Source organism: Dermacentor silvarum, chromosome 11, assembly GCF_013339745.2.
Source record: "Dermacentor silvarum isolate Dsil-2018 chromosome 11, BIME_Dsil_1.4, whole genome shotgun sequence".
NCBI lineage: Eukaryota > Metazoa > Arthropoda > Arachnida > Ixodida > Ixodidae > Dermacentor > Dermacentor silvarum.
In genome coordinates this window covers 20,659,983-20,685,812 of record NC_051164.1, presented here as the reverse complement: position 1 = coordinate 20,685,812, position 25,830 = coordinate 20,659,983, and the positions used below count along the sequence as shown (strand labels likewise).

At 48.3% G+C, this 25,830-nt stretch overlaps 1 protein-coding gene across 1 annotated transcript; it reads right to left on the bottom strand.

Moving 5' to 3' along the window:
* LOC119432451 (membrane metallo-endopeptidase-like 1) lies at window positions 1-25,207 on the bottom strand. The gene is made up of 4 exons (XM_049658864.1): window positions 24,828-25,207; window positions 14,836-15,217; window positions 2,801-3,121; window positions 1-904 (listed from the first exon to the last, which is right to left on the bottom strand). The coding sequence occupies exons 1-4, from the start codon at window positions 25,091-25,093 to the stop codon at window positions 551-553; spliced, it is 1,323 nt and encodes a 440-aa protein (XP_049514821.1). The 5' UTR covers window positions 25,094-25,207; the 3' UTR covers window positions 1-550.
* Window positions 25,208-25,830: the final 623 nt, after the last annotated feature.

Sequence of the window (25,830 nt, the reverse complement as noted above, 5' to 3'; positions counted from 1 at the left end):
AATAATCAGTTTATTTTTAATACTTGGTCCTGTAGGCCAAGCCATGTATTGTTCAATTGGTGATGACCTTACTGACCTTAGCCCTGTATGACTACCAACTATCAGTAACGATTAAATAGCATCAGTGATATTTGTGGCACATGAATGAAAAACGTCCCTCCCCCTGCAAAGAAAAGTCAGTACAGATAAAGGACCAAAGAAGACAATCAAATAAATGTCGGGCAAGTGTGACGTGCGCCTGAGAGATTGGTTTAATATAGACGCGATAACCTTCAAGACCTAATTCGTTCAATATGCGTGTTCATAGCCGAGTACAAAACAGTAAAGTAAGTAGTATAAGCTCAGAAGCGACGTTAGTGAAATTAACGGCCTCAGAACACTCTGATTGCTTAAATCGAACGTGCATTGCTCCAACTGACGAGCATAAAAATGGGCTATATTAAAAAAAAAAACACATAAGAAGAAAAATGTACCGAAATCCGGGCAGAGCTCCCGATTATATCGACAATAAAAAGTACCGAATTAACTAAGCTAGAAGAACGAAGCGAAGTCAATGAGCCGAAAGTTCCGGGAAGCAGCTGTTGGTCGCGTCGGCAGCCATGGCGCTGTCGGCGGGGCAGTCGAACGCGCGCCCGAACTCGGCGTAGTTCATGAGCGGCAGGTTGCACCGGTCGCGCAGTGGCAGCCCGGAGGTGGCGACGCTTGGCGGCAGCGACACGCCGCACAGCTGGAAACAGTGGGCGGCGAAGAAGAGCCGCTGCAGGCCCCTGACGTCATCGGCGCGGCCGGAGTAGAAGGGCCCGCTCCACTCGGCGCCGGCGGTCGCCTTCCGGGTGCTGTTCACGTCCAGCTTAGCGAGGAAGGCGGCATGCGCCATGCGGAGTCCCAAGGTGTTAGCCAGCACCTGCCGGGGAACAGCGGCACTGTTTGAACTATTTACTACTTGAGCCGAACTTAAATGATGATTGCGTATACTCGCTTTAATACAAGAACAAGGGGAGCATATATGCTCCGCCAGAAACGAATTATCGATACAATGTGACATTGAGAACGGGAAAACAGCAAATCAAGGAAGCGCTGAAAATTATTAAAAACTGAAAAAAAAAGAAAAAGAAACACCGCCATTTCTCCTCGTCAGAAGTGACGCATGACGTAGAACGCACGGTTCCTCGGCATGGGATAAGGCAGCGCTCAGAGGAATCTCCGAGGCAGCGTGCTGCGACTTGCGTGACAATCACTAGGTGTACGCGTCGTCTGCTTGGGCGCTAGTTTAAAGACTGCCAACAAGAAGACAGTACAATTACAAACCTCGCGGCTTTGCCAGGATACTATTCATTTATAACAAATTTAACCAAACTGAAATTTCGTAGCGGTTGGTCTTTAAAAATACACCGCCAAGGGCGCTGGGAGGTGTCTGTATAGCTGAAAAACCTGACGTCCACAATTAGGTATATACGCGTATATATTACGCAGCCTATACGTCATTTCTGCCCAACAAACCTTGGAGGAACCAGCTCCGTGCCACAATCCGCCACGTTAGGGTCCTGGATCTGTGCAGGATTGAATTCGCTGCCATGCATACATGACATGGCAACTGCGAAGCATGCCACTCTGGCCAGGAGTGCAGCCACTTTTGCCGTATTAACACTTACGAACCGCGCGAACCATTTCAGCCATTAAAGGCAAGATGAGCGGTATACAGTAGCAAGTGTGGCAGATCAGTTCTGCGGAAATCCCCAAATTGGAAAAATATATTCACGAGAGGGGAAACTTGTCTCGTGGGCGGATTTCTTGAAAGCGGGCGGATTTCCGCAGAACGGATCTGCCTTGTTAAATGTCCCAATGCTTCGAGTTGTCGATTAATTTGGCCTCGCTATGCTTTCTGCTAGCCGCCTGGCTAGTTAAGGTGGTAGAAAGACCATCCCGGAAATAACGTTTGTCCTGGGTTCGATCCCCAGACGAGGACGAACTTTTTTTTTCCAACTGTGCAGTTTTCCTTTCCAACAAACCCGCACGGATTTCACTTCGTAGTTTCCTACTACTATCGGGAGGGTGACAATGTTTTCTTTCCAGGCCCTCATTGTACCCAAGGGCTTTGGTGAAGCCAGTGTGCCACCGTAAACAATCACACCAGCTCTTCAGTTCTAACTTTTCATCTTCCCATGTATCGCAAGTACCAACGTCCATCACACAGTCTCATAAATTTATGGAGCGCATATCTTGAGGGGCCTACAGCCAGTATGTTTAGGCATTTTCAGAGCCAATTTACCTTATCCATAGGAACGCGTATTAAACACCGTTCGCGTCATACAGCGTTCGTGGCTCTGATTGGCCGTTTCAGGCATAGGTAGGCAGAATGAGCAGACGCTCACTCACACTAACTCTATACTAATTTTGTGGGCTATGTGCTCAGCCGTGCTCATGTGCGCTTACACTCGCCGGAACTCACTCACGTGCCTATAGTCATGCTCACCCGCGTTCACTCGCGTTCATAATCACTTCTGCTCACACTTACTGGCACGTGCCACTCACGCTCGTGCTCAGGTCAAGTCCCGCCCACCGGCGCTCACTCACACACACAACTGCACTCACACCCAACGAAAGTCACTCCCGTTCACGCTCACGTGGCCCAACACTCACCGTCACTCGCTCCCGTTTATATTTACGTCCGCTCACACCATTCGTCACTCACTAACGCTCTCTCACACGCCTGTGAAGTGAGTGTAAAGCGTTTATGAGTCGGCGTACTCGTGAGAGAGTGAGTACAGCGCAACATCGTCATCTTTGGCACACAGCGCACCTCGTTTGTCTGGTCATGGGACAGCGAGCCGCTCTCTTGTGGCGCACTCTTTGCGCCGACGCACTCCAGGGTGACCTTGCGGGCGCTGACGCTCTCCTCCGAATACCAGCTTGCGTCCAGCCTGCGTCCCAGCACGTCGTACGCGCCGACGGACGGGTCCAGCGACTGCGCCAGCAGCGATCCCACGAGGCTTCCGATGGCGCCGTAGTTGACTGCGCTGGGCACGTCTTCCGCCAGAAAAGGCGGGAACAGCATCGCTGGAGTCACCAGAACCTCCAGCCGGACTGGGTCCAGGATCGCCTTGGGATACGAATCGAGGACCTGTACAATTGCGGTTATATTAAAAGGCATATCATCATTAATTGTTATCACGATTATCGACATCGATACGATAATACAGCTACATACGGTCTCACCTCAGTAAAAGCAACAACCCACAATAAAATAAAATAAAAGCACTATATACGCTCTTTAATAGCGCGTGGAGGTCTGACAGAGGAATGCGGGCATTTCTGCGTACATCCTCCATACCTATGGAGTGTCTCAGGCTGGGCACCCCGAGCTCATGGAAAGAGGGGGGAAATGCTGGCGCTCCCGTAATCGAGAGTAGATGTAAGCATGAAATGGCCACCATATGGCGTCTTTTGCTGCTGCCGCCGCCTTCAACAGCTTTTCTTCTTCCAAAAAGGCAGCGTGCTCAGTGTCTGTCGCTACTTCTAGGTCGCGGAAAGCTCGCGACTCACGGACCACTGGCGTTCAAAAGAGCACAGGCAAACTCTTTATCTGCCTTTAAAAATTACATTATGGGGTTTTACGTGCCAAAACCACGGTCTGATTATGAGGCACGCCGTAAGTGGGGGACTCCGGAGATTTGGACCACCTGGGGTTTTTGTGCACCTAAGTACACGGGTGTTTTCACATTTCGCCCCCATCGAAATGCGGCCGCCGTGGCCGGGATTCGATCCCGCGACCTCGTGCTCAGCAGCCCAGCATCATAGCCACTGAGCAACCACGGCGGGTTTATCTGCCTTTTCAACGTCGCTATTGGAAATGACAAATAAAACTTCAGCGTTCTAGAAGTTACAGCATGAGTGATATTGCGAACAAACATTAGGAAGAAATCGGAAGCAATATTTTTCCCGGATGATCTCGTTTGAGTGCCCGGATGTTCGCGTTTAAGTGCCCGGGTAACGACTCCGACTTTTGGCTCAAGGTCACTTGAAGGTCGCCGACAACGGGAGCTAAAAGCATTTCATGCTTAAAATGCAGTGAACAAATTAACAAATTTGTTGTTCATAAAAACTGTTTGCTAACGTACGGTCATCCCGCTACGGTTGGTCGTTACCTGCTCTTACAAAAAAGTTGTAGCGTAAGAACTCTTTTGCAAATTCGGGCCCTGATGTTCGGCCACCCTCATGTGATAAACGCGACTCACTTTGTCGACGTCTCTCGACTCAAGTTAAGACTGGACCGCACCGAGTAAGCGCACATTTAAAGATGGCTTCGGACTACAACAATACAGATTCAAGATGCGCTCAAAGCTATACAGGACTGAGTTCGCAAAGATTTTCGTTCTTAACTGCAGTTTGCAATGGGTCAGCCGCCATCGCTAAGAATTTGTCCGTCATCACGGTTGGCTGCCGGCCTGCTTCACGAGCGATTCTACCGTACGACCATTTCTGTTACTACACGGGCAGGGCCTTAACCAAGGGTAGGGTTAGAGGGTGCTCACGCCCCCCGAAATTCTAGCTGTGGCGATATACTGTTGATAACAACTTACATAGGCGTCATTATATGCATATGCCAAATTATATAATATGTTTACACTATTATATGTCAGGAATGTGCTTGATTCACGCGCAATTTTAAGTGAATATATAAATATGGGCGCCGCTGTCCCCGCAAGGACCCTCAGAAAATAATTCCTGCGTACGCCCCTGACTACGTGCGGAGAGCTTCTTCGAAAGGCTGCCCGGGAAACTCTATTTGACGGCGCCACCATCACCATCTGAAGGCCATGCATGTTTAGGACTTTTGTTTCACAGAAAAGGACTACTTCACAGAAAAGAGCATCACCAAAATCCTTAACTTAAAAATTCTGGTGTGTCACGTGCCAAATCCACGGTATAATTATGACACGCCATGACACGCCATGACATGCCATAGGGAGCGATGGCGGCGACAGGGCTGATTTCGTTTCTCATCGAGTCGTAACCTGGGCCGTATTATTGTAACGCATAATTTTTCAATATTTTTCATTCAGACATTTGTCGCTGTGAATTCCCAATCGTGGTGGCAAGGGAGGCACGGCAGCGCGAAAGCCAATGATGAATATGCAGAAAAGAATAGAAATCATGTGGAAATCCATATCTATCGATATTTATATCTATCTAAATTGAAATCTTTACGACGACAGGCCCGTATTCTCTAACGATTTATTTCATTTCGCGCTATCATTTCAGTATGCATCTCTTCGAATTGCCAATCTTGGCGATAAGGGTGGCGTTTGAGTTAATGACGAAAGGTAAAAAGAAAAACAATTCCGTCAGAACCCGTCTCACGATGAATTTCAATGTTAATAGGATTAGCACTGAAGCAATGTAGGGACACAACATATTCCCACCGCCGAAAAGCGTCACGTGTGCGGCGTGTACGCAGACGTGCATCTCTCTGGACACGCTGCGTCATCTAGTGGTGCCGCCGCGAATCTCCGCGTTCACGTCTGTCTAGATATACAGGGTGTTCATTTTTAAGCTTTACGGAATTTTTAAAAATGGCCTGTGGCAGGTAGCATAAATCTTATCGTTGAGCTGGGTTATTCGAAGAGGCGGACATTAGTAGCACGAGAAATCGAAACACATATTCAACTAATTAACAAAAATCGCTAATTAGCTTCTGAGTTAATTACTTTACGACACATATTGACATTTACGAATCGTAGCCGGCGAGTTTGCAAGACACATCCACTTGAAATGAATTTCAGGACGACACCATATTATTTCCCAAAGTGTGGGACGAAATGCATGGGCGTTCCGGTTACTTTAGTGTTTCAATGTATGAGACATCATTTTGGTAAAAAGTAAGTAGAATAACAGTGCATTTTTACGGCGAGTCTGATGGCGCATATCTTCAAACTGGTGTCATTCTGGAAATTAATTCCGAGTAGATACGCCTGACAAGCTCACCGGATACAATTCGTAAATTGCAATATGTGTCGTAATTAACTAAGAAGTTAATTAGTGAAGTTTTGTTAATTAGTTGAATACGTGTTTCAATTTCTCGTGCTACTAATGTCCGCCTGATAGAATAACCCAGCTCAGTGATAAGAATTATGCTACCTGTAACAGGCGATTTCTAAAAAAAAATTGCGTAATACGTAAAAATGAACACCCTGTATTCAAGCTTGTTTGAATATACGCGACGCGGGTTCAATTCCGCCTAGCACCGGACAAATTTTAAACATTTTTTTTTGTCATTGAGGAGTGGCGCATACCCAGGGACAATAATGATAATCTTATAAAAGAAAATCGCAAAATGAAATTGAATGTTGCCTAGTACACGGGGCTGGAGCCAGGTTCTTTGGCCATTCATCATTTTCCATTCTTTTCGTATCATTCGTCACGCTGAATGGCCTATCTCAGCAATAACGGAGGGTGACCGGATTACAAATATGTGCGCTAAAGTTACCGATAAAGAAGTTAACGAACACTTGTGAATTCATGGTTGTACTCGTGACACACTTGTACGTAACGAATTACATGTATTAATTACTAGTAATCAAATACGTTTTTGATAATATTATAATTTAACGATTACTTTTTTTTACCGTGTAACGATCCCTGTACTTCTGTTACCTTTTTCAGTATCCAATTAGATGTGACCAGTAATATTTATCAGGAAACAAGCTATAACAGGGGACGCAGCTTTGAGCACGTAATTTTGGCGGTAACTGCAGTGTCCAAATGTATGAAAACATGTACATGGGTTACCTTCTTGCCACAATCAGCGTCCTGCGGTTATGCCTCGATCATCTGACCCTGGCAGGCTTGCAGATTTGCGCACACCTCTCGAAGTCCGATGTCTGAGCATCTTTTTCTTACAGTAAGTTGCTCTATCTCGGTCTCGAGATCTTACTCTCTCTTGGAAGCGCTTTTAAACGACATTCATGTAAGTAATCGGTGCTGAATTTTTCTTTTGCTTAGTGCAGTAATAGTCCTCATGGTGCAGTCTATGACTTCTGTGATATAGACAGGAGTTTTCGGCCGTTAAACGCTTATGTTTCTTGAAAGAGCGTAAGATTGGGCGAGTTGGTATTCCATGTCTTATACTTAATAGCGCATGAAAAGGGACGATGCACGGATCTATATATGTGTTTGATATATACGCACGTGACTCACACGTTTTTTTTTTTTTACGATCATGACACATGGACAGTATTTTTGGAGCTGAGTATTATGCAGTTTTGTATTAAATTACATCACAGATTTGGCCCCAATTTCAAGGAAAGTGAACATTTGCTTGCGTCCATTACAATTAGTCGTTCAAGCCTAAAGGGCAAACGAGTGAAGGCCGCCGAGGAAGTACACCATATCTTGGTCGAATAATTGAAACGGCGCGTCTATGGCTCGATAGCGATGACCACTTAGGACGTTGATGTTAGGGAATCACCTACAGACGATTCTTCAGTTTTTCACTGGCCCTGTATCGGGAGTGTCTTCCCCTGGGCCCAGCATCAGCGAAGCTCAGTATATAGCGGAACTAGCGGAACGCGAGAGCCAAGAAGCCACCGCAGTGAGAAGGGTCGTGTTTGTACTAGCATAGTAAAAGATACCTTTCTGTCCGAGTTGGTAAAAACATATGCACAGTACACATAAGCTACACGTTCGTAAAGAAACAGGGTTGGTGTAGGTAAAATGCAATAGACATATGTTAAATCAAACCTGTTCTTGGGCTTTTTCTTGATTGCTTCATAATGCTTAAGACAAGATACTACGCCAAATAAAAGGACGAGAGGGTATCGACACGGACAAGCGCACATTTTTGCTCTCGCCCTTGTCTTTCTTTTGGCACAGCATCTTTTCTTAGACATACACGCACATTACTCGATGCTTTTCTTCGCCGTTATAAACACCGCTTTGAACAAAGATCACTGCACAGTAACTTCTGGAAACTTGGCTGCATCTGTATTGCCTTTCAAGAAAATTCACATGGCTAAGGTTATTCTATATTTTTGTTGGAAGTGTCGGCAGGTAGCTTGTGAGTCATCCCAGACATACACCTGGTTTGGACCCCAGGACACGCATCCCTGCAGGGCAACATGCAGGCCCGCGCCTTGACCCGCGAGCACTTACATCGGGCTGACCGCGTCCCAGCGGATACATTAGAGCCGGTACTACAGCGCTGCATAAACATGGTAGGTCACTACCGTCTAAACCACTGACGATACCCGTTACCACAGCTCACCCTTACACGAGGAGAAACAGTTACACTCGAGCAACTGCAGACTAACACATGTCCCCACGGAACACTCCTACGCTCCACATTCCCTACACAATACGAACGTCAATGCAAACTCTGCACAACACCGTGTACACTATCCCATATGATGTGGGAATGCCCGCACGCCATACCCCTTCCACCCAACTCCCAAACTACCATCGAGCAGTGGGAGCACCAGCTGACCAGCAGCCACCCGAATGACCAGCGCAAGCTGGTGGCTTGCGCTGGTCCAAAGCTTCCTGCACAAAAGAAGGCCTCCCACCATAGGACGACAACAACCATCTGCTCACTACACGTTTATTCATCATCTTTGCCAGCCGCGAGCGCCCGCCCGCGCGGCTGCATCTTGAAAGCCATCTGCAGCGGGGGAAGAGACCGCCCTGCCTGTGCTTTCGGGGCTAAGATCGCGTTGATGCAAGCGCCGGCACGAAGCTCAAATCGCTCGCTCGCTGCTGCTGCGCTGACTCGCTCCAGCCGCGTTTTGACACCGAGTTTCCGCGGCCATCGAGTGAGATGCGTTCATGTTCACTTGTGATACCATGCTTGTTAAATTAGTTAGTATGCCTATGTTTACAAGTTTATACGGCCGATAAAACTACTATCCTTACTTTGTATAGCTGTCCGCTAGTTGGCTATCGCAATCGATGCTTCGCCTTTCGGGCAAAACTGCGACTTTTTTTAACACGAAAGTGTTTTATGCCGGGGTCCACCAAGACTTCACTGACGTATTTCCGTCACGGAAATACGTCATAGAACATAATACAAAGAAAGAAACCAGAAGAAAAAGTTCCACAAACATGCAAAATTTGGAAATCGAACCCACGACCTCTCGGTCCGCGACGATAGATCGCCGAGCGTTTAACCCATTGCGCCACAAACGCATTTGCAGAGAGCTACACAGACGCGCCTTATATATCTAACACTCCTCCGTGTACCCGCGCTCTTGCTCAGGGCGGTGCCGCCACCTACGAGCAGAAAAGAGAAGTACTGCATTATGACACTAACGCGCACCGACAGTGAACGCTTCGGTGGTCTCAGCACTACGTCGCCTCGATGTCAGCATTCGAAGGGACGCTGGCATCAAGAAGCACTACCAACGCCACCTAGGTGGCGTTCACCGTACTCAGCACAGCGGAGCGTGGCCTCCGCAATTAGCTCTGAAAATGTTTCTGAAGTTGATCGCGGAGGCTGCAATTACGACGCGCTGTACGCGCTGATTTGACTCGGTGACGATTCAGTTACGTGCTTTGTCTTGCGCGTTGTATTAGTGTGTCAGTTACGTGCTTCGTCTTTCGCGTTGTGCTAGCGTGTGCAGCGTAGTGCAGCTTCCATATGCACGACGGTTGCTCATGGTCATCGACGTTGGTAGTCGTGATGGAGGAGACGTGCCACCAGGCGTCAGCGTGGGTGCATCAACGCCTAAGGGCGCTTTAGCCACAAAACACCAATAGACATTATATATCAATGTGCAATAAACATTACACTACTTCTGTGAAGACACGTTTCACTTTCGTGTTCTATACCGATTCCTATATAAGAGGGATCAACCACATTTTTTTATAACGCTTTATAAACTTTTGAGAAATGAAATTTGTTTAAGACACAAGAAGGCAGTATAAGCTTCTGCGAATTCGTACAATCATTGAGGATCGGTGCATTTGAAGCAGAAAGGACGAAGTTAAGGCAAATCCATGTATTATATTTATCATCGCTAAAATCTTAAGGGCTAGAATACACACACAAAGAAAAAATGTCACAGTTTCGCCCTAAGGGCGAAGCAATGAATGCGATAGCAACACAGCAATGTCATACGAAGTAAGGTGAGCGGCTTTGGTAGCAATATGAATTGTAGTAAACATGAGCTGATTAAGTAAGCAGGTGTGCTGCGGCGTAAGTAGACCGACATGAAGAGAGACTCGATAACCACGAGAAGGCGTGTGTGAAACGGCGGTGTTGATGAGAAGCGCTTCCCGTGGGCAGGGCGTGCGAAGGGACACACCTGTAGCGTTGCACTGCCGATCCGGGCAGCATTGCATGTGTAGCGTGCGTTGGAAAATGTGGCCCGACTATTACTAACTGAACGAACAAGCGTGGTGTGAGCGCGCAGAAACAAACATGAATAGATCACACTGAATGACTGCAGACAACGACTGTCAAAACGCTGGCAGCAAGCGCATACGCCGCAGCGGCGAAGGTACGTGCGGTCTATCGCTTCAACGGAAACTGAGCGGCGAATGCACGGCGCATAAAGGTCAGAGCCGTGGGGATATAAGAGAAGGTGCGGGCGGAGCGACGAGCGCGGTTGTTGGCAGAGTAGAAATGCGCTCCCCCCCCCCCCCCCCCGCTCCCTCCGGCGCTGGCTGCCCACTTCCTTGCTTGCGCGTGGGAGATTGAGTGCGTTCGCTCTCCGTGATAGCGCGCGTCCTCGCACGCTTCCGCTCGGGCATATGGCGCGCGGCGAAGAGTTTATCTATAGGGAACCTCACGGCGACGCCGACGGCAGAAATCCGGTTGAAGTGTCCATATAATTGCTATCGCAAGAATAATTCCAAAGGGTGCGTGCATGCGTTTATATGTGCTATATCAAATGATCTTATCAAAAAAACTTATCATTAAAGCTTCAATCGCCCTTGATCCCAGCAAGGACAAACAAAGTTTTGTCTCTCTCTCTCTCAAAGAGAGGTAGAGAGCAGAAGTGTAGGAAATTACAAAAATGTCGGCTGGAAGTTGACTCAAAGCTGGCTTCTCTGCAATATGGGTTCTTGTGCGGAGAAGCATATTTTTCTATAGCGCATCATTTTGTATATTTATTAGTGTGCTACGGGGTGTTTGATTTAACTTGGGCCTAACTTTGAAAATATTGTCCCGACTAAAGAAGACAATGAAGGGAGGGGCACGAGCGCAAGCATCTCTCTCTCCGAGGAAGATAAAGTTGGCGCGGACACTTATTGTTGGGCCTTGAATATAGAGCCTGTGTTTGTTGTCGCACCACCGTCATTCTGTGTGCCGTTCTTCGCATCTTGCGACACTGGTGGAGGTGCTGGGTACTCCCTGATGCCCGGAACTCCTGTGCGGAGTGCAACGCCCAGCTCAAACCCGCAATCAGTTCCTACAGTGGACACTCCTGTCCACCGCTACAGTCGCTGACTGCGGGGCCTCAGCCCGGAGGTAATCTTCTTGGAGAACCCCCCACCAACCGGACCTCTACCTAACGAGATGGCAACCGCAGGACCTTCTCAGGTGACTCTGCAGCATCCTCAGACTCCCGAGACATTCCATGGTGATGTTTACGAGGACGTCGAAGATTGGCTCGCGCAATACGAGCGAGTCGCCAATGTGAATCGGACGACTGCAGAAGAAAAACTCTCACGCGTCTACTTCGCTCTGGCGGACAGCGCTCGTACGTGGTACGAGAACCGGGAAGCCACACTGACTTCCTCGAATGAGTTTCGACAGCAGCTTTCCACCACCTTCGCAAACAACGATCGTCGCGATTCTGTCCACCAACTAGTCGAGTCGGGCATCCAGAAACCGAATGAGAGCGTCGCCATGTTTGCGGAGGACATGAGCCGCCTTTAGGATGGATAGTTGGGCGTGTTGGTTAAGCATGATCTGAAGTGAAGGCGCGAAAACGACGACGGACGAAGAGAGAGCACACATACACACACAGGGCGCCCTGTGTGTGTGTATGTGCTCTCTCTTCGTCCGTCGTCGTTTTCGCGCCTTCACTTCAGATAATGACCCGCCTGTTCCGCCGCGCTGACCTAGAGATGCCGGAAGCAAAGAAAATCCGCCATCTGATGCGAGGCGTCAAGGAACAACTTTTCGCCGGTCTTCTTCGCAACCCGCCGACAACCGTTGCGGAATTCATCTCGGAAGCTACGTCCATCGAACGAGCACTGCAACAACGTTGCTGACCCTTCGATCGCCCAAGCAACGCCTCGAGCAACGTTTCTGCTCTGGCTGCCGGCAATGAGCTTCGTGAGCTCATCCGGGAGGTTGTTCGTGAAGAGATTCGCAACCTCCTTGTGACCCCGCAGGAGTCAGTCGCGGCTTCTGTAGCAGAGGTAGTGCGACAAGAAATCAGGCAGGCATTCTCGTTGCCCGAATCCCTACCGGACCAACGGTCTCTGAGCTACGCATAGGCAGGTCGTCGTCCTCCTCCAGCGGCAGCCTACAACTCATCACCAATGGCTCGTCTTTTCAACGAACCGCCATCCCCGCCGTACAACGCGCAGCCACTGACCACGCAAGCTAGTGTACCTGTGGAAACATCGGCCTACTTTCCTCCGCAGGCGACTGCAGCTTGGCCGCAGAGGACGCCCACAAGTCGACCATTTGTTCGCAGGACGGAAATGTGGCGCACCGTCGACCGCCTGTCCTTTGTGCTTCCATTGTGGAGAAGCCGGCCACGTTTACCGTTTTTGCCCGTATCGTGACTCCGGATACCAGAGCTTTCCACCCACCTTTCCTCGAGTTCGCTTCGAAAAAACAGGCGCTACAGTGACGATGTTGCTAGACAAGGACATCCATTCACTCATCGAACCCGCTCTCCGTCACCTGCACCAGCCTCTTCACCGCAAGGTCGCAGTTACGCCGATGTAGTCAGGGGCGGCAGGTCCCCTAGCCCTCGTCGGGGAAACTAACAGAAGCGACCTTTGGGGGAGAGGTTGCCGACCGTCGAAATGCTTCAACACCCCCAACACTATCTGTGCAATCGGACAATATGCCTCTGCCGACCCCAAGGGAAGTCGTAAGTGCCGACCTCGCTGTTTTCGTAGATGGACACCCAGTAAATGCGTTAGTAGATACTGGGGCCGATTTCTCAATAATTAGCCAGAAACTCTCCAATAGCCTTAATCGCAAAATCGCACGCCTAGTTCTTTTTCACAAGCTATACTATCATTCAACACTCCGCAATGATTTCATTTTTAAGCCACAATACATATCGCCTTGAATCGACTATCGTTTTAAGGTTGGTCTCGAATCATGTCACACTAAAACTTTTTTGCAATCATTTTTCCTTCGGTCATCCACGGAATGGAACCACCTTTCCGCTGAAATCGTATACATTCACGATAACCAAAGGTTTCGAGCGGCTTTAGCTAACATTGTATAATCGCAGCATTTTTCCTACTATATGTTTGTAACCTAAGTGCATTTCGTATTTACCATTTTACTATCGTACTTTGCTCCCAATTTCTTACGACGATTTTACCCTAGCTAAAACTGTATAATCAGAAGACTTTGTACTTGAACGTTCTAACTGCTTTTTTATTATTGTTTTTATGTTCATTTGCTGTAACCCACTCCCCTCTTTATTGCCTCCGGCCCTGAGGGTAATAATAAATGTCACAGTTTCGCCCTAAGGGCGAAGCAATGAATGCGATAGCAACACAGCAATGTCATGAAGTAAGGTGAGCGGCTTTGGTAGCAATATGATTTGTAGTAAACATGAGCTGATTAAGTAAGCAGGTGTGCTGCGGCGTAAGTATACCGACATGAAGAGAGACTCGATGACCACGAGAAGGCGCGTGTGAAACGATGGTGTTGATGAAAAGCGCTTCCCGTGGGCAGCGCGTGCGAAGGGACACACCTGTAGCGCTGCACTGCCGACCTGGGCAGCATTGCATGTGTAGCGTGCGTTAGAAAATGTGGCCCGACTATTACTAACTGAATGAACAAGCGTGGTGTGAGCGCGCACAAACAAACATGAATAGATCACACTGAATGACTGCAGACAACGACTGAACGCCGGCAGCAAGCGCATACGCCGCAGCAACGGGCGAAGGTGTGTGCGGTTTATCGCTTCAACGGAAACTGAGCGGCGAATGCACGGCGCATAAAGGTCAGAGCCGTGTGGAGATAAGCGACGGTGCGGACGAGCGACGAGCGCGGTTGTTGGCAGAGTAGAAGTGCGCCCCCCCCCCCCCCCCCCCGCTCCCTCCGGCGCTGGCTTCCCGCTTCCTTGCTTGCGCGTGGGAGATTGAGTGCGTTCGCTCTCCGTGATAGCGCGCGTCCTCGGACGATTCCGCTCGGGCATACGGCGCGCGGCGAAGATTTTATCTATAGGGAACCTCACGGCGACGGCGACGGCGACGACGACGGCAGAAATCCGGTTGAAGTGTCCATATAATTGCTATCGCAATAAAAAAGACACCCCCCCCCCCCAAAAAAAAAAAAAGCCTACATGCACACACTTACTCCACCACAAAACATCCAGGCAGCTCCCGTCCACTCCCCATTGCGCACAGGCGCTTTTTCGGCGCTAAATATTACGCGCTGTATATTTCAGTGTTTTACAAGAAAGAGTGTTTTTCAGAACGCTGGAAAGCAAAAAGTTGACAGTAGTCTTACGTGATTTGAAGGTGATAGCATGCGGACTTGTCCAAGTTATCACCTTAAATTAAACCTTCACCTTATTCCACGTTAATCCACTTTAATCCACTATAGTCCTCGTAGACCACTAGCGCCAGCAGACCCCGCCACGCGGAGATTTTCGTAGGAAACGCCATCGTGAGGCTGTGGATCATTACCTGGAGCTCCGGGTCGTCGGCATCCAGATACGGCGCGGCGCTCCCCTTGCGCAACGCCTCGGCGAGGCGCTTGCGGCCCACCTGCAGCGTCTGGAGAAGCCACACGATGAAGGGCGCGCCGTCGCTGGGCGCCTTGACGTGACTGTAGCGCGCCTTGAGGCTCTCCTTGGCGGCGGCGCGGCCCAGGAGCAAGCGGGTCCTCTGCAGTCGCTGCTTGGCGCCCTCCGCCGTCTCCGCGTCCGCCACCCAGCCGGCGAGCTGGTCGAACGCCGAGTTGACCACGTCACGAGCCAGGGCGTCCACCGTGTCGTACTTCAGGCCCAGCAGGTTGCGAAAGATCAGGTCGGCCCAGGCGCGCGGCGTCAGGCCAACCACCTCTCGCCTGCGCACGTGACCGACAGGCTCGTCTCAGTTTTTTTTTTTTTTAGACCAACTGGCTTTCTTTGACCCTTTAACCCAGTTTCGTGGTTGTCGTCGGTGGCACTTTCGCAGCCGACGCAAAGGTCACGTGCTCTTGCGGCACCGTGTTACGAGGCGCTTTCGCCGCCGGACGCCTCTACTAGACCCAACCAGACGTACGCGTTGGAAAGCGTCCGCACGCGCCGCGCTCACTCGACGTCACGTCGCGTCCGATAGAGGAAGAGGGGCGCGCACCCAAACGATGCACGAGTTGCAGCGCGTCCCTGCGCGTTTCGTCGCGGCCTACCAAACGCGCGGAACGACGAACACAAAGCACGCAGCTTGCACGGGCTTGCTTGCACTGGAGTGTACTAGACAATACTTGCACGCCGCGCGATGAGTCGTTCCGGAAGTCACGCTGATTCGCCGTGGTCACGTCATAGGCGTTCTGTGGTCACGTGAGGAGCGTTGCGCGGGCGACGTGGGGGCAGCTTCCGGCGCGGGCCTAAAAAACCTAGCAGTGGTAGGTGTCCACGCCGCAACGCGTCCACACGCGACGCAGTCTCCGCGCCTGACGCCGTACGTGCCCCGGCGCGATGCGGCGCGTGCGGACGCTTTCCAGCGCGTACGTCTCGTTGGGGCTGCAATTTGAGACGCACGTGGTATCGCGCGAGAGCTGAGGGGCGTTTGTACAAAATTTTTATAGGTTTACGTGCTGCGAAGGAGCGTTCGGGAAGGACAAACCTCCTCTCCTCCCGCTGCCCTCTCTGCCCGTGGAGGCGGAGGGAAAGGAGGTTGGCAGTCGCCTTTCTCGGCGGCGCTCGCCCCACTGGATACAATACACGTATGACGGATTGGCTTGCCTGTATAGCCGCCTATACTACAACTACACATGTTATACTTGGCGGCACTGTTCTAAACGGAATAACGCAATGAAACAACACGCGCATCTTCCTAAATATCCTTACTGCAACAAATGTATACGCCTACGAGCGCATCATTTCTTTATCAAAGCTAATAGCTTTCTAGAAGCGTTACGCTATTCGCTTACTCTGACAATCATCGTCGATGGTTTCTGCACAATTTTTACGGCGAAGATGTCAGCCTCTAGTTGGTCGGGATTTTTCGGGGTGGCGTGCTCACAAAAAAAAAAGAAAAAGAAAAAAAATTAATGTGGGTGCATGATCCCAGAGACAGTGCAAAGAAGCAGGAAGCGCACAGTGCGCTGCTTCCACAAGAGTCATCACATTTCGTCAAGTGACATCACATGACGATGCGGTTATATCACGCAACGCAACGTTTGACGTGATGACGTCGTCCCGCTACGTCATCAAATCAAACGTGACGTCCCCACTTGGTCACATGGCTTTTGGTACCAGCGGTTGTTAACGCCGCACTTTTCGCTCGATGGGTCATATAATACTTTCGCATTTGTAAATAATATGCCCTCTCAGCAGTTGTTATGGCGGTTTCTCACAGCTATGCTGGACGTCCACTTTCGTAGGGCCGGTATGGCTAGTCAATTTTTTATATGCTAAACTTCACCGTAGACAATCACGTGTGCGTGGATTAGGGAGTTCTTTTACTAACCTATTTTAGTTATTTCACACTGACAGCATACATGTCAATACAGGAGTCGCTTTTCATAGGCACAAGGTAAAATATCAAGTTGTTTAGAAAAGTGTTTGCAGGGGTTAAGGATTGAAACTGAATCACAAAGACAGACGCACAAAAGGCTCAAAACGACATAATGCAAATGAGCACGCCAGTAGTTTCGTCCACAACAAAATAATTGCTGTAAGACACTTTGTGGCAGTTTACGTGAATGATTTCACTCACCAATTTAACAATATTACATTTAACAGTGAAGTTTCGAATTCAGTTGCATTATTCTGTATTATGAAGTTAAGACTCCACTTTGCAGTTTGTTTTACGCATCCACAGTTTTACCAAGCAACAAAATTTAATAACATTCTGTTATGCACCTTAAAAGTGTGATGTTCTTGGTGTGCTTTGTACGTGACTGTGAAGTATCTATTTTTATTTATCTTGAAATGCCCGCTTTGAAATAGCCCCCCACACAGTATCTGAGAAAAAAAAAGAAATAACTTCTAAATTTCTGATATAAACAAGCTGAATACCAGTCGACAAAAATCAGCCCATCCAAGGAGACACTAAAAAGAAAGTAAGTTCAGAGGTTTATTAATTCACTTATTAAAACATTCAAATGGTTTTTATATGGTGGTTGTATGAGTTGGGTGCAAAAGAAATGCTTAAAATAATTGACTTGACTTGGGTTCGGGTTGTAAAAAGTCAACTAAATGCCTGACAATGTGTCAAAACCCGTCCTAACCACCAAACTGCACAACGGTCATCACACTGGGTTATAACATTTTCAACACGGTGCTAATAAAAAAGCACACAATTTTACACCTATAAATTAAAAAACCAGGCCGCCACTGGACAGGCCGCCACTGGAAACTGAACCTGACAACGTTCAACACGCGAATGCTCTGGAGGGAGGCTAGCTTAGCAGGGCTGTTTGAGGAATTATCAGACATTGCCTAGGATATTATTAGTCTTAGTGAGGTTAGAAGAACTGGTGAGACTTATACAATGCTGACTAACGGCCACGTCCTCTGTTACAGAGGTCTTCCAGATAAGAGAGAATACGGCGTAGGATTTATGATCCATAAGGACATAGCAGGAAATATTGATCAATTCTACAGCATTAAAGAGAGGGTAGCAGTCGTGGTAATAAAGCTGAATAGGAGGTATGCAATAAAGGTAGTACAAGCCTATGCCCCAACCTCCAGTCGCGACGATGACGAAATAGAACAGTTTTATGAAGATGTTCAATTAGCAACGAGACAGGTGAAAACGCAGTATACTGTAGTCATAGGAGACTTCAATGAAAAAGTGGGAAAAAAGCAAGCTGGTGAGGAAGCAATTGAAAACTACGGCATCGGTTCTAGGAACACTAGAGAAGAGATGTTGGTAGAATTCGCGGAACGGAATGGGCTACGAATAATGAATACCTTCTTCAAGAAATACAACAGCAGGAAGTGGACCTGGAAAACCCTAATAGAGAAACAAGGAAGGAAATAGATTTTATACTCTCTGCCGATCCCGGCATAGCGCAGGATGTAGAAGTGTTAGGTAAGGTTAAGTGCAGTGACCATAGGTTAGTGAGGTCTAGGATTTCTCTCAATTTGAAGAGAGAAATAGTAAAATTAGTCAAGAAGAAGCAGGCCAAAGTAGACGCAGTAAGGGTAAAAGCAGACCAATTCAGGCTGGTGCTTAGAAACAAATATGTCGCTTTAGAAGAGAAAGACGAAGATAAAATAGAGGTAATGAATGAAACCGCAGCTAGGCTGATTTCAGAAGCAGCAATTGAAGTGGGAGGTAAGGCACCAAGGCAACCGGTAGAAAAGCTCTCTCAAGTAACAAAAGACATAATAAATAAACGACAAAGTATGAAAATTTCCAAATCAAAAGATCAGATAGAATTCGCTGAGCTGTCGAAACAGATCAACAAGAAGAAAGTAAGGGATATCCTAAATTATAACGTGGAAAAGATTGAGTAAGCAGGAAAATATGGACGCAGCATGAAATCAGTGAGAAGAAAACTTGGCATAGGACAAGACAAGATGTATGCACTGAAAGGTAAGCAGGGTAATATCATCAGCAATTTCGATGACATATAATAAAAGCAGCGGAAGAATTCTATGGTGACCTGCACAGTTCCCAGGGCAACCAAGCTTTCATTCGAAGTAGAGATGAACAGGATACATAGGCTCCTTCTTTAACTAGCGATGAAGTTAGAAGGGCCTTGCAAGGTGTGACCTGGGGGAACGCGGGAGAAGAAGATGGAATAACAGTCAATTTAATCAAAGATGGAGGAGACATTATGCTTGAAAAGCTTGCGGCCCTTTATACGCAGTGCCTCATGACTTCAAGTGTACCGGAGAACTGGAAGAATGCCAACATTATACTAATCCATAAGAATGGAGATGTTAAAGAATTATATAATTATAGACCCATTAGCTTGCTTTCAGTATTGTATAAAATATTCACGAAGATAATTTCCAATAGAATCAGGGCAACAATTGATTTCAATCAATCAAGAGAACAGGATGGCTTCAGGAAGGGATATTCTACAATGAATCACATCCATGTCATCAATCAGGTAATCAAGAAATCTGCACAGTATAATAAACCTCCCTATGTGGCTTTCATAGATTATGAAAATGTATTTGATTCAGTAGAGATACCAGCCGTCACAGAGGCATTGCGTAATCAAGGAGTACAGGAGGCATACGTAAATATCTTGGGAAATATCTACAAAAGTTCCACAGCTACATTGGTCCTCCACAAGAAAAGTAGAAAGTTAACTATCAAAGAAATGAGTCAGGCAAGGAGACACAATCTCTCCAATGCTATTCACTATATGATTAGAAGAGGTATTAGCGGTTAAACCGGAAACTCCGTCTACGAATCGCGCATATAACAGAAGAAGCCAGGGATTACGCGACCGAGCTGACGCATAAAAATTGCGTCCAGTTTTGCACCTCGCTCAAGGGTACCTTGAGCACGGCGAAGACGTGGGCCATCCTGCGTTGCCTGAGGGAGCCCGACAAGGCCAAATCGACAACCAGTCGGACGCTTCAAGAAATCGTTCACAAATTCCCCGGGAATGACCAGGATTTGATTGACACCGTAAAAAGCAGATACCTGGGTAGCGACCCCATACGACCCTGCCTCCTAAAATACGAAGGGGAACCAACACTACAACACTACATAGCCGCCGTGAACGGGAGAGACAACTCCTTGACCCTCGCGGCCTCCGTCAGGGCAGAGACCCCAGCTGCGGCTGAGACCATAGCCGCGGCGCTAGTAATAAAGCACCATGACAGGGTGGGCAGGGAAGTTCATGTCGTTACCGACTCGCAACAGGCCTGCCGCAACTTTACCAACGGACGAACACCGGTGCTGGCGGCTAAGATTCTAGGCCCGAGGCTGCAAGAATCCCATCAAACCACGTGGACGCCGGGCCACGCGGGACTGGAGGGAAACGAAAGGGCGAACGCCTTAGCTCGAGCGCTAATTAACCGAGCGGGGCAAAACCAATCGTGTGATCAATCCCCACCGTTTACCTTTGTGCCCCTGCCATCAAATTACTGCGACCGACTCGAGATCCAGCGACTCAAGCGCAGGATTTATCCTCCCCCTCACAAAAAGCTCAGCACTGAAGAGGCAATAGCCCTAGAAAGTAAAGTTACCTATCAAGAATGAGTCAGGCACGGAGACACCAATCTCTCCAATGTTATTTCCACTGCATGCCTTAGAACAGAGGTATTCAAGCTCTTAGGACTGGGAAGGCTTAGGAGTGAGAATCAACGGCGAATATCTCAGCAACCTTTGGTTTGCAGATGACATTGTCCCATTCAGCAACAATGGAGACGAATTACAACAAATGATTGAGGACCTTAAACGAGAAAGTATAAGAGTGGGGTTGAAGATTATTATGGAGACGACAAACAATGTTCAATAGCCTGGCAAGGGAACAAGAATTCAGGATCGCCAGTCAGCCACTAGAGCCTCTAAAGGAGTACGTGTATCTAGGTCTGACTTTCAGGGGACCCTGATCCTGAGAAAGAAATTTAGAGAAGAATAAAATTGGGTTGCAGTGCATATACTGTAGGCATTGCCAAATCCGGACTGGGAGCTTACCACTGTGGTTGAAAAGAAAAGTGTTCAATAATTGCATTCTACCGGTGCTAACATATGGGGCAGAAACTTGGAGGTTAACAAAGAAGCTCGAGAACAAGTTAAGGACCGCACAAAGAGTGATGGAAAGAAAAATGTTGGGCCTAACGTTAAGAGACAGGAAGAGAGCTGTGTGGATGAGAGAACAAACGGGGATAGCCGATATTCTAATTGACATTAAGAGGAAGAAATGGAGCTAGGTAGGCCATGTAATGCGTAGGATGGATAACTGGTGGACCATTAGGGTTACAGAATAGATACAAAGAGAAGGGAAGCGCAGTCGAGGTCGGCAGAAAACCAGATGGGGTGATGAAGTTAGGAAATTTGCAGGCGCAAGTTGTAATCAGCTATAACATGACAGGGGTAATTGGAGATCGCAGCGAGACGCCTTCGTCCTGCAGTGCACATAAATATACGCTGCTGCTGATGATGATGAATTAAAAAACATTTAAAAAACGCTCCTTCTTAGAAAGCATTTTACAAACTGCTCGTCAAAATAAAATGACAATATCTTGACCCCAGCAATAGGGTCATAAACACTTCAAAATAACAACAAATTATTGGCACATAAATCAGTTTTCAGCTGTATCAGTAAATTAAGCTTTTAAAGTACCAGCAATATCACTGTCACGCTGAGAGGAGCCCAGACAAACTAGACAAGGCGCAAAAATGAAAGACGGCTGGCAACACTGCCTTTGCACACCAACTTGCTGTGGCGTCGTGAATTTTACTCATGGCCAAGAATTATTTTTTACCCTAAAGGTGGACTAGGTCGCATTCTACAAAAGACTGAGCTTAGCTGGTTTCGGTAACATTTACGGCGCCACAGCTAGCAGCCCAAATACGAAAAAGATACTCAGAAATGCATGCCGTCACGCTGACGCACCGGCGGTAACGATTTGGCTCTGCCCACTCGCCCTCCGCACCTCGCAAGAAGAAGCCCTCTTTACGGAAGATAATGTCCAGCCCAGCCGACTCCCGTTAATACAACCCTTTATGACTACAATATTTGGTCGAATTATCCGAAAGGTTGAATTAGCAAACGCCTGCAATTGAGCGAATTCAAATGTCTTCTTTTTATTGCTTGAAGTAGCCTGTAATGTATTTTTTCTTTTGCTTTTGAAGCGCCAATAAACCAGCACGAGACGGAGAGCGCCACACGATTAAGCGGTACTTTAGCGTGACAGGACACGAAACAAGCAGAAATAGATGGCTTCACGGGACGAAAAAAGCGTCGGCCATCTAAAGAGAAAGCAAAATCTAAATAAAAAGCATAGCTTCACACGTAGCGGAGCACTGGCACAGTTTCTCGAATCTCTTTTGTTTATAAGCTAGTGAGCATTGTGAGCGTGAGGGGACGCCGGTGGAGGCTTGTGGAGGTCGAATGAACCGAAACCGCACGCTTTCGAGTGCGAATTAAACGAGTGTTCCTTCCATAGCAACGTATGGGTTTCCGCCAGGGATTTCCATTGCGTTCAAATTTAGCAAAAAGTTTATTTCACCGAGTTGGGATTAACGGGTGCCGACTGTACCAGGATATAAAAATGGGCGAGTTGGTTTCGATGCATAATTGTAAGTGGCTCAAGAAGCCCCATAGAACGAGAAGGTCCCGACACGCAAATACGCACTCTAAACCAAAACATTTAACGAATGCAGACACACACTGTTCTATACGAGCCCTGGTCGCATGATTTCGTTACGTGCTAGCTCTGGGAGATGGCCACCGCAGGAGAGAACATGAACAAGGCAAGATAACCGGAAAAAACCCAGGTTAACATGGTCTCCTAGCCCCCCGAAGATACTAGATGACCAAATCCACTCTTGTATAATGCTACGAGAGGACCAGTAGAATATGACATGCGCTGAACGTGGCAGGCCTCAGCCCTCGTGTGGTTCATGAACACCTTCACATTTTTGAGGATAGCATAGCTGTCGCGCTTACGACAATGAATCGCAAGCGGGTTTAAAATTTTCAAGATATTTCAAAGAAAACACCGGTGTACTTAGATTTAGGTGCACGTTAAAAAACCCCAGGTAGTACAAATTTCCGGAGTCCCCCACTACGGCGTGCCTCAATTATATCGTGGTTTTGGCACGTAAAACCCCATAATTTAATTTTTTAAAGCTATTTCAAAGCTTTTGCGTGTCCGGTCGTTTTCGCTGCACGTTTCTTGTCTTGAGAAATTTACCATTTACAGCCGTTTGTTCCCCCTCACCATGCATATAGCGACGCAGTGAACTAACTTAAGGTCTACAGTAGACAGTAGACAGAACCCCAGGTGGTAGACAGTAGTGTAAGTAGGATTTTTTTTTTTTTTTGGGGGGGGGGGGGGCGGGGACATGCACTTGACCGCGGGGCGGGAGAGCTGGGGGGGGGGGGGGGGGGACAAGTGCCTGGGGTGCACGACAGCTGCACGTGCACGCAACTATTGTGACAACGTGTGATCACAGGCAACACGACATGATCGTGACTCCGGAAAGAGAACAAAAAACGTGGCGTGATTAGCGTTTTAGCTATCGCCGTCGGGTAGGTGCTAAGATTTCCAACGACTCCGTCACTCTTTCACCCTTCCTGTGATCTCAATCCTCGCGGAAAACTTTGCGGCAATGAAGGAAGAATTCACCGATGATTACGATACTCCCTAATGCGAAATTTCAGTGCAGCTCTATAAATGTTTTCATTTCGCGATATATTGGCTGGCGCGGACAATCTGCCTCGTGCGGCACGTTGCAAACGGAGCGAAGTGTGGCGCGACTGACTCGCTAATCGGGAGATCGTGTTTGATGCGTGGGCGGGTTCACAGCAGCCGTCGTAGACCTCCGCTCATGCAGCGCTTTGTTTCCATATATGGTACTGGTGGCGTCATCGCTAAATAGACGACGCGCGCTGCTCTGGCGCCATCTCGTTACCATCGTCGCCGCAGAGCCCTTCTGGCGCGGCTTTGCGTCTAACGCTTTCGCCATACCCTCCTCCTCTGCTTTCCTCCTCGTGCTCTCTTCGCTATCGCCGTCTTTCATCCTTCGCTGTTGGCTAAGTTACGAGGGACGCCGACGCTCGCCGCAGGAACGGGGGCCTAAGAGAGGCGCTCTAAAAGTTATACGGAGACAAAGCGGTCACAGGTGAGAGCGCTCCTGAAAAAGAGTCCCACAGTGTAATCCTCACTAGCTTAAGCTGCGGAAGAGAAACCGCGGCTTAACGTCTGTTCAGGCCGTTCTGACGTGTGACAATGGACTTACATATACTTGCATGTACATACAAAATGTATGTATGTACACCCGTGAGCAAAAGTATACGTACGAGGGGTTGCGCGATAAAGCTGATTTTTTCCTCGGCCTGTGAACGCAACTTGAAATTGAGGACTGCAGTCCTAACTTGGCATTGGGAACTGTTCAGTGAACTCGTCAATTTCAGTTTGTGTTTGTTAATTACGAAGAAATTCAGTTTTTTCAGCAACCCTGTGATCGGTATACTTTTGCTCACGGGTGTACGTATAAACGTATGTAGTACATACAAAAGGACAGCGCTCTCCTTGCGTTATCTTCCGCAATCATCGCGTTTCCGACAGCACGCCGGCAAGAAATGGGCGTACGGGCAGACACACGAGCAAGGAAGGACGCACATGCGCAATATGGCAGGTTTGGAGAAAAGGAGCTTCTTTCAGTAAAGAACGCAAGAAGGCAGCTTGGCACGCGCTATCATATCCCGTATTATATTGTCGTTGCCTGCACGTATACAACGCACCGATTTTCCGTGGGGGCCGGCATGAAACACATTCGCCTTAAAATTACATTCTGTAGGAGACATTAAAGAGGGCAACGCGGACCTGCAGGCAGCAACACGGACGCCGAATGCCTCGTTGCCCGTGACGTTGTAGATGTCGGCCAGTTTGGCCGAGGAGACCGGAAGCAGCCTCTCGACCAGTAAGTACCGGACGAGGTTCAGCAGCCTGGCACCACCCTCCTGCACCGCGAACGATGCGAAGCCCTTCACCAACTCGGGGTTGGCGGTCGCCAGCTCGCTGTCACCGTCGAAGTACCCCTGAATCGAGATGGCATCGTTGCTGACGTTGATCAGGCGCTCGGTCGTCATGAATGCGAGCAGCGCGTCTTGGACGTCGGCGAAGCGCACGTACTTGATGCCACCGTCCCAGCGTGGAACGGTGGCCGCCTGGGACTGGAGGAGGTTTCAGGGAGCCGAGAGCGGCGGACGCCAGGTGGCGGAACCTGCGTAACCAGGCAGCAGTGCTGATATTCGCCAGAGAAAGTTACGGCAATAGGTAGTCCCTTGCCCAGCCTGCTACCACCCAGGGTAACAAAGAACGGCTTCAAAAGCCACAGCACAAGGTCGAGTTGAAGACGGTGCCATTGGCCGATACAGATTGCTACGTTATTTGTCCTGTTAAGGAATCTCCTTCACCGTGTTCTTTTTCGTAACGGTGAGAATGTGTGTATAATTACAACCTTAAACGTAGTAAATATGGTATACTTCCGTTTACGTTAGTTCCGTCCGCGCAACTGCCGAGAATAGACCAATTTCACCGCACTGACAGCGCATGCGCGAGGTTCTTGTTGACCGCCACGATGCCCGTTGTCCTCGCCACCTCAGTGCTGCACTTCATAACTTATCGAGTATCGCGAGCGCCGCACTCACTGATCCAGATCTAAAAGAACACGTGTGGCGTTACTTATTGCGCTTTATCCTTCTAAATGTCCAAAAATATTAGTTTTCAATGCACACCCAGTCAACAAGTATTGTTGCGTTTATAAAGTGAGATTTCGTCTGAAATGAAAAATTTACAATTTCGCAAGCCAGTAAGACGAAGTCAA